At 31.9% G+C, this 12,444-nt stretch overlaps 1 protein-coding gene across 7 annotated transcripts in view; it reads right to left on the minus strand.

Moving 5' to 3' along the window:
- LOC127706915 (protein SSUH2 homolog) overlaps positions 1 to 933 on the minus strand; it is a 373,615-nt gene extending 372,682 nt beyond the window's left edge. For 5 of the 7 annotated variants that reach the window (XR_007984644.1, XR_007984650.1, XR_007984652.1 and 2 more), the window contains exon 1: positions 813 to 933. Coding sequence is in view for 1 of the 7 variants with exons in the window: in XM_052211641.1 (XP_052067601.1) it covers positions 813 to 823 (11 nt within the window). In the remaining 6 variants the exon portion in view is untranslated. The remainder of the gene's footprint in view (positions 1 to 812) is intronic. The other 2 variants (XM_052211658.1, XM_052211648.1) reach the window with 1 other exon arrangement.
- Positions 934 to 12,444: the final 11,511 nt, after the last annotated feature.

Here is a 12,444-nt window from a genome sequence, read left to right on the forward strand (position 1 = left end):
CTGTCTACTTAAAATATAAAATGAATAATGTTGGCACCAATCTTGTAGCCCATGTTTACTAGTAATGTGCTAGTCCAAATAATTATGACGTCTTGAAAGGCTTTATTTTTTTCTGGGACGCCTTCCTCATCCAAATAATTATGACATCTTGAAAGGCTTAATTTTTTTCTGGGACGCCTTCCAATTAAGCCTTTCAAGACGTCATAATTATTTGAACTAGGAATGTGCAGGCCCAGTTGTCATGAAATAAAGGTTCATTATTGTTTATAACAAAGTTTCAATTGGAAATTCTGTTACGAGCAACAAATATATGTTAATTGACACCTCGAGTGAAATTTTTTTTTAAATTATGGGGAAAAAAAAGTCTTCAAACGTTTACTTGTAAACATAATGTTAATTTTGGGTGCCGAAATAACAACCTCGGGTGCCGAATTAACCAGATCCCGATTTGAATAAGTGCCGATTTGACCAGGTGCCGATATAAACAGGTGACGAATTGACTCGAATTCGAAGATATCTGGTACATCTGACTACCAGCTCAAATTTAATCACTTTAGTTCTTCAATGTTTACCTTCATCATGCTTAAGAAAAATTAAAAAAGACTTTTTTCTCGTTTATTGCGTGATTTTAACGTTGGTATTCATTCTTAGAATATGAATGCATTTAATTATCACTTTGTGAAGTAACGAAATTCGGCAATATGGGCGGGTCGGTCTATCCGTTTTCGACCAGTGGCAGTGTCCCCAAATCGCAACAGTTCATACTGTTGTATGTTGATTAAATAAATGAAAATAGTTTTTTCGTGTTTTACCTGTTATCCATTTTAATGCGATTCTTTTTCTGTCGGTTTTCTTCAAAGTGGTCAATCAGTCAAACGGATACAGGAAACTATGGTCAGTCACGGGTAGGTCTTTTCACAGCCGAACACCACCGCACACCGCAAGACACCGCCGAACACCCCAAAACTGAATTAAAACTATGAAAAAAAAATAATTTGTGTTAATTAAAGCAGAAAACTGTTAAATTTGTTGATTTTTTTATCGCAATTTCAATGAATAATTAAACAGTCCAGGCGATTATTTATTTAAGTAATATTACGCGTATCGGGTATATTACTTAAACAAGTAATTTTACTTTTATTACGAATATCTGTAATATAGTTGAGTAAAAAGTGTTATCCCCCTTTAATCATATATTGTTTGGACAGATTCAAGATAACACTTCTGTTTTATTAATCATGTAACGTCAAAGTACCCAAATTGCACCGAATACCCAAATTGGACCTATTTAGCGAAAAAAGCAGCGGAAATCTTGCAAGCTTTTATTTGAGACTAAACAATTTGTATTTTCATGATTTGACATTAGGAACGTCTACCAACATATATATAGCTAACTACATATAGATATGCACAAAACTTTCACAGTACATATCATCAGATGAAGTATTCACCTGAAAAGTAAATGCGACGTCCACAAAAAGTCATCTTTTAAAAGTGAGCAAATAAAATATGTTACAAGCATCCATTTCTTAAAAAATGAATAGTGAGCATGGACTAATGTCAAATTGTTCTAAATATTTGAAGAAATAAAACAAAAAATCTGTTATACGATTTTTAAGGATGTGAATTTAAGTATGGATGCAATTTGGGTACTCCTCATTACAGAATCATGGATCATTTATATATTTTGGCTGCCAGATGACTGGTCCATAACCTATCATGAGATCTTTGGTACCGTGATTAATTGACATATATGTTCAGGACCTAGCCAAACTTAAGTTTAAAACGGCATTAAAACAAGGGTTATATTCTGCAGTAAGATTGATGTGATTTTGAATAGAAATAATAAAAACGTGTTCTTCATAATCATTTGGTAAATCTTGGTAAAAAAGGGTAAATGCATCGTATTTCGCTATCTAACTTGATATCGTCAGTATCTGACAGGTCACAGGGAAACATTAAAGGAAAGTTAAGAGTTTGGTATATAACCGACTGTCGACAACTTTACTTGTACATAAGAACAGTTTGCTTATCGGAGATTTAAAAAAAGAACGTCTGTTAAATTAAAAAGACAAATATATCAAATAGTAGGTTGGTTTCGGAAAATATTATAAAGAGTGTTTGATTGATAGTGTTTCAAAGTAATACTTTAAAACAACACATAGACGGTCAGTCAGCTTTTATTGATGGTGGAATGGTTTGGTTAACCTCAAATGAGAATAACTGACAAACTCCAAATGTATGAGTGTGGATTTTTCCACAATTATATGGTACAGTAAATTACCTCGCGTAAATGAAAGATGTGAATAAATTAAACAATCAAATATCTGTCATCATTATCATATTCTCCGAACTGACCAAAATCAATAAAATTTACAATGCTCTTAGATATATATATATATAGGTTGATGTAATATTTGAAGAAAAAAATAGATAGGGGATAAACAACAGTCATGTCACATTCCAAATATTATTTAGAGACGCTTTTATTGAATTTAGTTTTTAAATTAGTAGTTTCCGACAAAACCTATTGATTACAGAAATTGACTTTTTAAGCAAAGATGAAATGTAATAAGAAACATAATTCAGAAGAACTAAGTATTTCAGTAAATGATTAAAAAGTAATAGCTGAAAGTAGCAAAGGTCTTTTATAGCAGCGGTATTTGTTAAAGGGACTGAAACAATAAGACGCGTGTTCAACATCATGCATGCATGGTGAGTTGGTTAAGTGGTTAAATGATGATAAGTGAAATGACAGCTTTATTTTTTACTACACGCCTACGCAGGTCAATTCAGTTCAATGATGCACCCTGCTATTTTACTATGTAATATTTCTTGCACTTGTATCATCAGAAAAACGCCAAAAAGTAATTATAATGATTTTAAGAAATAAATCTACAAACTACAGTGAGCATTGATTTATCTTGCGCGTTCATAAACCATGTTAGTATTCCCTTCATTGAGTTAAGATAAAAAAACATCAGAACAACTTGTAACTAGCCGTTATTTAATTTTTAATTTTAAAACTTGTTTCGTATTATTGTTCAAGCTAATTGCTTTTGGAGAAGATGATGCTTTATGTTTCATGCATGGACTTTATTTTTAATAACTGACTGAAATGATCTCGAACGATACAAAGATTTTATATTTTGGAAAGGAAAAGATTTGTTATGCAACTAATTAAAGCCTCTATTAATAGAGAACATTTGATATCAAGATTTTATTAGCATTACCAAAAATTCCACATATATAGATTTAATGTCATAATAAAATGGGCATCTTCCCAACTCTGAGAGAATTCAAACCCTTTATAATAGATTTTTTTATGAACACCTAAAATAAGTTAACTAAATCTAATTGGCAGTTGATCACATTTTATACTGGAACATATCGTATCAAAAGTGAAGTTCCATTTCTAAGTCGAGTTGTTATTTGGTTAAAAGTTCCACATATTCAAGGAATATAGGTTTTTCTGCTGCAATCAAATACCTGTAAACTGGTATTAATGCTTGGGTCTAAAGATAACGAATTTTTAAAAATTAATAATGAGCTTTCCGAGATTTATTATACGACGACGACGTTTTTTTAACGACCTTGACTACCCATGAGGGTCTTGCACGGTCGGGTATTTTTTAGTATAATCAATTGAGAGTGCACTTGTGAGAGAACGGCACGGATCCAATCAAGTACAAACCACGATATTTTATACTTATCAATATATCAACATGTGATCTTTAGAATTTCACTCATTGCCAGTGTTTATTTCTTCACATGTTTATTCAATGCATATATGTTTACAATTTATAAACTTCCATAGATAGTTTAATAGTGCTTGATGTGTTATCTTATACTATTTAAATTCAATTATGGTCTTTAATTGGATATTATATGAAAACACATTGCGTTGTTAATGAAACTTGGTCCAACAGTACAGAAATCAATAATTTGCTTTTTTGGTATCATGCGATAAATTGATATTCATCCGATACGATTAATAGTATACCTACACATGATAGCTTTTGTAATGACTGACTATAAGGGGTAGGGTTAACTTCCCCTGAAATATTGTTCACTCCTAAGTTCAAAATCCGAAAGTTGTTACATGTATACAAACATACTGTTATTTGAATATTAAAGATATACATGTTTAGAGGATTTTACAAGAATTTGAACATATCTGTTATAAATAAAAATGTAATTCAGCACTAAACATTGAAGTTTATATTAATTAAAGTTGAAGACAGTTTTATTGAAACACTGCTTATTTTACAACTTTTTATAAAATTTTGTACCAAAGGACACTCGTTCCTTTTAATTTATTGATATGGTTACTAAAAATTTGCCAAAAGCTATGCCACCATTGCTGATTTGAGTCGTATTTAGGCATTTATAAGTTAGTTGCATGTTCAGATAAGCCCAAAGTGTTACTAGTACCTCAAAGTATACTCATTAGGCTGTTATACTGTGAATGGTTTTTAGTAAAATTTTACTATTTATGAAAATGGCCGTGGTGTGAAATAATAGAATAAAATTTTGATGACAATAAGTACCAATAAGATGAATTGAAAAGGATTATTGGATTAATAAATTAATAATAACAAAATGTAATATACCATAGATATAATACTGTGGTCCTGTTATATGTCCAATGTTTGTTATAATGGTCGAGGATGCCTGTAATGGCACGAGGCAACGCCATTATTACAGACCGAGGCATAAAAAATACAAGATATCATTCCGGATTTAAAAACTTAAATTAAATAAGTTGATACACATCATTGAATGTATTATGTAAATATTAACTTGACAACTGGGTCAAATAAGATAAGTCATGGTTCTTGGGAACTTTCAATTTCTTGATGTTCCCCAGAATTGTATTTGAATTGATAACAACTGAAAATCCGTTATAGCCCCAATTATTCATAACGGACCTGTTTTTTCATATTGGCCCGGTTTTTTCATAATAGCCCTATTTTCTATAATGACCCTGTTTATTCATAATAGCCCTGTTTATTCATAATTGCCCCGAATTAATGCCCTGTTAGTCTGTAATGAACCAGTTTTGCTTTTATAAATAAAGGGGCAGTTTAATACATAATGCACTAAACTGGCTAATAATATCAAAATTATACCATGATAGATATAGTACAAACAATCGACCCTTGTCGACTTTGACCATTAAGATCGATCATGCACCGCCGTTGTAAGCAACGTTATTCACATTTTCTTTTTAGTTCTCAACTTCTTGAATGAAATAGATTGTTAATTGTTTCAGTTTATAAAACATCAACATAATCTATGATAAGTAAATTTCCCCCTGTTTTCTACCGTTTAAATCGGGTTTTGTTCTAAAATGTCTATGTATATCCCTTTTGCAATCCTAAATGTCGTTTTGATATGACAATACAACTGATAATATATTAAATGAAAATAATACTTAGATTGTGTATGTAGTTTTACGAGGTATCTATTGATTGTCTATGAATAAGACGGAACATGATGTTCCTAGGTCTCCATTTGCATTTTACTTTTCAAATTAAGTTTATTTATTAGAATTTACGAACTTAATATTAACGCCCTTTTTATGCCCCCGCCGAAGCGGAGGGGGCATTAAGTTTTACACTTCTAAGTTGAATCAACTACAATCAATGCTTTATACAATCAATGCTTTATACAGTGCAATGTTTAATTTTGCCTTCCACTGATATAACACAGATCAAGTTGAATTTGGGTAGTGTCACTTTAACCATTATTGAGTTATGCTCCTTTATAAATCGAAAAATTGCAAAATTTTTAGTTTCCGTTCTGTAACTTAAGTTTGCCCCAACCAAACATGAAACCTATACACAATACTTATTATTACAAAATTAAGATCAAGTACAAATTTGGGTAGCGTCACTTTTATTGTTCTTGAGTTATGCCCCTTTATTATCTTGTATGCAAGCGGGGGCATCATCTGTGTCCATGGGGACACATTCTCCATTTATTTCATTTAAATAATAATGTACAAACTGTGAAAGTACTACAATAACGATAAAATAATATATAATAATCTATTTTATTATTGTGTCACATATTGATTGACATATGTATTATACAATAACCAATAACATTAAAACATAAATCTTTGAATATTGTTTTTATTGGTATAATATTGATTTTGTTATCAGTAAATTAAAACCATTCTAAATATTACAATATGTCGTTACCTATATGTTGGCATTGCATAAGGTCATGTTTTTTCTCTGACGTATTTACACTAAATCCATTGGATGTTGGATGTGTACTGATTGATATTTTAGTCTTAGATACATGACTTTTTTAATAGTTGTTATTGAGTTAGGGTTAGGAACTACCCGTCAGTAACTGCGAGTAACCTCAGATCTGTACTTACTGTCTTTCTTGTTGTTAGGGACGAGGAATGGATATATACCTTGCCACGTCCTGTCTGTGTTTTTGTTTGATGTTTTTCTTTGTGTCGATCTGATGAGTTAAGCCTTTTTTAACTGATTTTTATAGTGTGTTCTTATGTTGTGCTGTTACACCACTGTCCCGGATTAGGGGAGGGTTGAGTGTTCACAAACATGTTAACCCCGCCACATTCTTTATGTGCCTGTCCCTAATCAGGAGCCTGTAGTTCAGTGGTTGTCGTTAGTTTATGTCTGTCATATTTATTTTTCGTAAGTTGTTTTGTTATAAATTAGGCCTTTTGTTTTCTCAATTGAATTGTTTCATATATTTCATGTCGGGGTCTTTTATAGCCGACTATACGGTATGGGTTTTTCTCATTGTTGAATGCCGTACGGTTGCCTATAATTGCATATATCCACTTTATTTGAACTTTGGTGGATAGTTGTCTCATTGGCAATCATACCACATCTCCTTATTTTTATATAGAACAATCAATACCCAGTCATATGTATTTGGCTTATGAGACACATTGCATAAAATATATACAATACGCGTACATGGATAAGTGTTGTTTCAATGACATTTTATAGGTTACATTGCCAACAATTTATTTAAGTTTATATGTTTTGTTCATAGTATTCAATTGATACGGAAAGCCTCATTTTAGTTGATTTGGCCAATTAGGGCCATACCAGAACAATAATTGACATTACTTTGCGTCTGTCGTAGGCTGTCATTAATATTTTCAATTTCAATTTTCCTTTTACACTATTGGGCCAATTTACACTAAAGGTGATACTATTCATAATAAAAGACATGCAGAAAAGACACCAAGTTGGCAAGATAGGGTCATTAGTATTTATTGGGAATTATATGTCAGTCCAGCAACCATAATCGCTGACATGACATAAGAATATAGAACGTAACGGTAAACTGAAAGTTATTTTCTATTAACAAGAATTCTATTAAAGATAAAAGAAATCTGACAAGGAAAAAAACAATCACTGAATGTTGGAACTACCAACGCTCTATTTTTATCCTTAAAGGCAATATAACAATTATAAAATGTTGTAGTAGGATTGCCAATGAGGCACTTTCCACCGGTATTGACCATTTCCACATGACGTAGATGTAATCGCTAATAGGTCACTGTACTCATCAACAATGAGCAAAATACATCCCGTATAGATAGCTTTAAACGGCCTCGACACGACAAAATGCATATCAAATAAACCAAAAAATACCAACAGTCTTATTTCTATACAAAACAAAAACGAAAAACAAATATGTTAGATAGCAACAAACGACAACCACTAAATTACAGGCTCCTGACTTTGGACAGGCACATAAGAATGTCGCGGCATTAAACATGTTTTCGAACGCGCGACCCTCCCCTAAACCTCGGACAGTGTGTAACAGCACAACATGAGAACAAACTATAAAAACCAGTCGGGGGATAAAGGGTTAATTGACTCATCAAATCGACACGTTAATAAGAACCAAAAGAAAGCTAAGAAAAAAAAACAAAAAACCAGAAAGTACCGATCTAAGAGTACTCGTAGTTACAGTATGGAAAATTTAGTTTACATAAAAACTAGTATATCTCTTACACCTATTATGCACCGGATATGTAATGAAAATTTATGTTCTTTGATTGGTTGATTTATTGATTGAACGTCCAGTGGCAATTATTCCGTGTATATTTGAGGACAAGAACTTATTAACAATTAATAAGAAAAGGTAAAGGTTCTGCAAAGTAAGTCAACCGATATGAAGAGTTTGAAATTTGGACTTTCACTAGAAAATAAGTATGATAGCAGAAATTTCGCTTTGCAATAAGCAAACTACGGACCCCTCAAAGAGTTGTTGCAAATGTTCCTTTACGCGCAGAGACCATGAAACCTTCCCGATATAACCTCCCCATTATGACCGGACGTGACTGAGTATATATACATCCTGCACAGCAAATTGGGCGCCCCACTTTAGAAAGGGTATTATTGTCGGACGGGAGAAGTCCAGGTGAAACCTTATTTCTATACCCATTCAAGGCTTGGGGTTATTTGCATGTACTTTGAAGTCAAGCTATAAACTAACAAAAAATTAACAAATACATAAGAATGGCGATAGAAGTTTAATATGTAGTACGCTATTGTCTTATTTCTCTTAAATTGTCATGAATACTGAAATCATGTTTTGTAGGTTACGATTTTATTTAAAGTGTAACGATTTTATAAAAAGTGTAACGATTGCCTGTAAATTATTTCTAATATATGATCGGATATCAACCAATTTAAGAAAAGCTTCACCATTGTACCTGTATGTTCATGCAAAAAGGATGTCTTCTACGGGGGTCCCTCTTTTACCACGTTTGTATTGGTTTTAATGAAAGACAAATTATAATTAATTGTTAAACATTATTTTGCTTAAACACGTATGAATAAAAGGCGATTTGGGATATACGCCAATGAGACACAAACCAACGACACATTTAACTGAAAGACATCTAGAGGGCAACATAAGTCTTCAAAAATAACACTCGTGTCTACATTGTCAAGCTCTACGTCTCTCTGAGTATAACCTTTATAAATTTGTAACACCTGAAGCGCGTAACTTCAATGACCTTCATTAGAAACGCTCAGACTCAGAACTTGGAAAGTAAAGTACTTACAAAGCGTAAATATACTTGAATACGCCAGGAGCTTTATGACCAAAATGAACATACAAAGAATAACAAAAGTCATGTAAGTTCAATTATGCCTGAGGGAGTTGGAACCTTAGTTTTTTTTTTATAATTTCGTATGCTATAAATCATGTCTGACTCAGTACCAAAGCACATACTTGGTATATTAGTACTCTCGGGGCCTATAACAGATCAAGTCAGTGGTACCGACCAAGTTCTTATAAAAGAAAAACACTTTTTATCTGTTTGGTGCTTCAGAAGTGCTTTTTTGGATTTACCTTCACCAGGAACGCTCCAACCAAAAATATGAAAGCCCCGGATGTATAAGTACTTGAAAACACGAGGAGCTGTGAATTAGAAAATAAACAGAAATAATAAAAAGTTTGTCGAAAATACATATTCTCTAAATAAAAAAAACATGTGATACGATACGAGACAGTCATTGGACTGATTTTAATTGTTCGTTCTTTTATAAAAATCTTTTGGGTTTTTTTCCCATTGGTCAAGATAAGATGGGTCGATGTTTGTGATCTGAAAAAAAAACTAGTTCGACCCCGCCAAATACGATTATACCAAGCAAACTTGTGCAGTTATTAACTTTTCTACATATCTTAATGCTTCACTTTCATTTAGAAATTGTGTGTTTATGGCAAGTCTTTGACTTTTCTAGACGAGTCGATTTGTACCTTGCCATTTAGACACTTGTCCAGTAATTAAAGATTGAATATTAACCTGCGGATACCTTATGGTTTTATGATGGTTAATCTCACATGATCGATCGCGAAGATTAAATTTATGTTCAAACAAATCAAAAAGAGAAGGTTTTATATATAAGTTATAGAAGCATACTTCAGTTGAGAAGTTGTTAAAACGTAACTACATGCATGCAGCCTATACAAACCGGAAGTTGGTATCTTACTTGTACTTGCTACCATGCACTAGTAGCTGGGTCAGTCCCGCTATTGATAAATTAGTAGTCCACCTATTTTGAGCGATTCAGTACTGCCACGAAAATAATAAATTTTGTAAAGCTTGTGTTTATAAACCTTTTATGCCTGAGACCAAAGCTAAAATTCAGAAAGCCAAAAAAGTAGAAGTGAGGTTGAAACTTTTTCTGATAATGAATGAATATAAGAACTCTTTTAAAAGGGTTGCTCGGCCCGCCTTATATTTCGACTTTGATATAATGTCAGGGTATCATTTTTTTATAACTGTTGGTAACTCTGTGTCCTATACCCTGGGATAAAGTGCAAAGTCAATGAAGCACGAATCATGTTATAAAGGTCATACATGTATCAACATACATTTATTTAAAGGTGATAAATAAAAAAAAATGGGAGTGTAAAAGAATCTAACTGAATGTCCAGTTTATAAGTTTCCCTATACATGAAAATATAATGTATAGGAGGAAGATACTGATTTCGGTGTGGAATCATATTTATGGATTAATCTTATTGTCTAAAAGATAAAGAACGTTTTCATTAGGTAAAATACATGATTTATAAAAAAAATTGTAAAAAAAACAAAGCCAAATAAATATTTAGGCCCGACCATTATTTTTTTAAGAGGGGCTGGTTATATTTGGGACAAACATTTTTTGCCAACTTTTATAAAGGACAAACCTTTTTTCAATAACACACTGGAACAAGCTTTTTTTAATCAATGTTCTTATTTTTAATAGAATCAATATACATTTTTTTCAATTCACATCTGAATAAATTTAATTTTTTTTTTTTGAAACATATTTACAAATATTTTTTAAAGTAGTATTTGAAATGCGTACATACTAAATACAATAAACTCATTTATCGGTGTAGCAAAATACTTCAGAATGATGTCGAGCACTGTCAGATTAATTATAAATTACAGCGGAAACTAGAGGATGGAATGTATAAATGTAGGAGAGATGATAAAACAATGACCTTCCCTGTATCAAATATCCGTGAGAAATGCATTATCAGCAGTTACAGTACAATTTTTATGTATAGCTTACAGTTATATTTCCCGCTTCTTTCGCCCTCATCGTTCAACAATTTTTGACACCGTCTAACTAATGATGTTAGTTGGGTGAAAACTTGAAAACTTATAAGCTTACAGTTATTATATTTTCCGCTTTTCTCTTAGTCTCACAATAAAACAACGTGTCTGTATCCGAGAAGATAATTTGGAGAAAAGGTTGTTTTATTGTTTAACATATGGGTTTTACACAAGACTTTGAACTGGGAAATAACATCTCAAAGCATGTTATGTAGATATATCTACTTCCTTGATTTGCCTTTTGATTCATTACTATTACAATTAAATTATTATAACAATTAAATGCATTTCTTATGCAGTGTTTATTTTTTTTATAATACACACGCAGGGCGCTATAGAATATTATAAATATTTCTTTAAAAAAAATTCATTAAGATTTGAATAAAAGGAGATGTGGTTATACATCGATGAGACAGCAATCTACCGATAGAAAAAAAAATGAATTTTTACTATTTGTTTTTCAACAAATGGTGTTATGAGTGAAAACGGTATAAACTCGGACGGTGGGTTTTATATAGAACTACTAAATATACATTGCAGTATTCAAAGAAATAAAGTGAATTGATTATCATGATTACCAAATATAAGATCTTTGATTTCCATTACCTACACATCTAAATACTAAGGAGAATTTGCATCTACAGACACTCGACTTGTTGTCTATAGCGCTTGACTTTATATCTACAGCGCTCTACTTTACATTTCGAGCACCATACTTACATTTCGAGCACTAGACTTTACAGTTCGAGCGCTAGACTCTAGACTCTATCTCCAGCACTATAGACTTTACATTTGCAGCGCTGGAGTTTACATCTTTAACTCAACTTTATCTCGACCGCTTGACTTTGTACTATCTACAGCGCTTAACTTTATATCTACAGCGCTCGACTTTACATCTCTAGTGTTAGATTTTCCGTCTCCACTGCTAGATTTTTTTTATATATCTATAACGCTAAACTTAATAATTTGTTATATCAAATTGATAATCTGTTATATGAAATAAATAATTTGTTATATCAAAATTGAAAATCTGTTATATCAAATTGATAATTTGTTATATCAAATTGATAATTTGTTATATCAAATTGATAATTTGTTATATCAAATTGATAATTTGTTATATCAAATTGATAATTTGTTATATCAAATTGTAAAAAGTGAATTAACATGGCCCTAAAAGGCTTCCGTAGTTTAGAGCTTCAGCGCTGTACTTTATATCTTTAGCGCTGGACATAACATCCTCATAGCTGGACATTACATCTTCATCGCTGATCTCAACATCTTTAGAGTTAGACTTTAATACTTCAGCGCGTAAC

Source organism: Mytilus californianus, unplaced genomic scaffold (assembly GCF_021869535.1).
Source record: "Mytilus californianus isolate M0D057914Y unplaced genomic scaffold, xbMytCali1.0.p SCAF_1, whole genome shotgun sequence".
Lineage (NCBI taxonomy): Eukaryota > Metazoa > Mollusca > Bivalvia > Mytilida > Mytilidae > Mytilus > Mytilus californianus.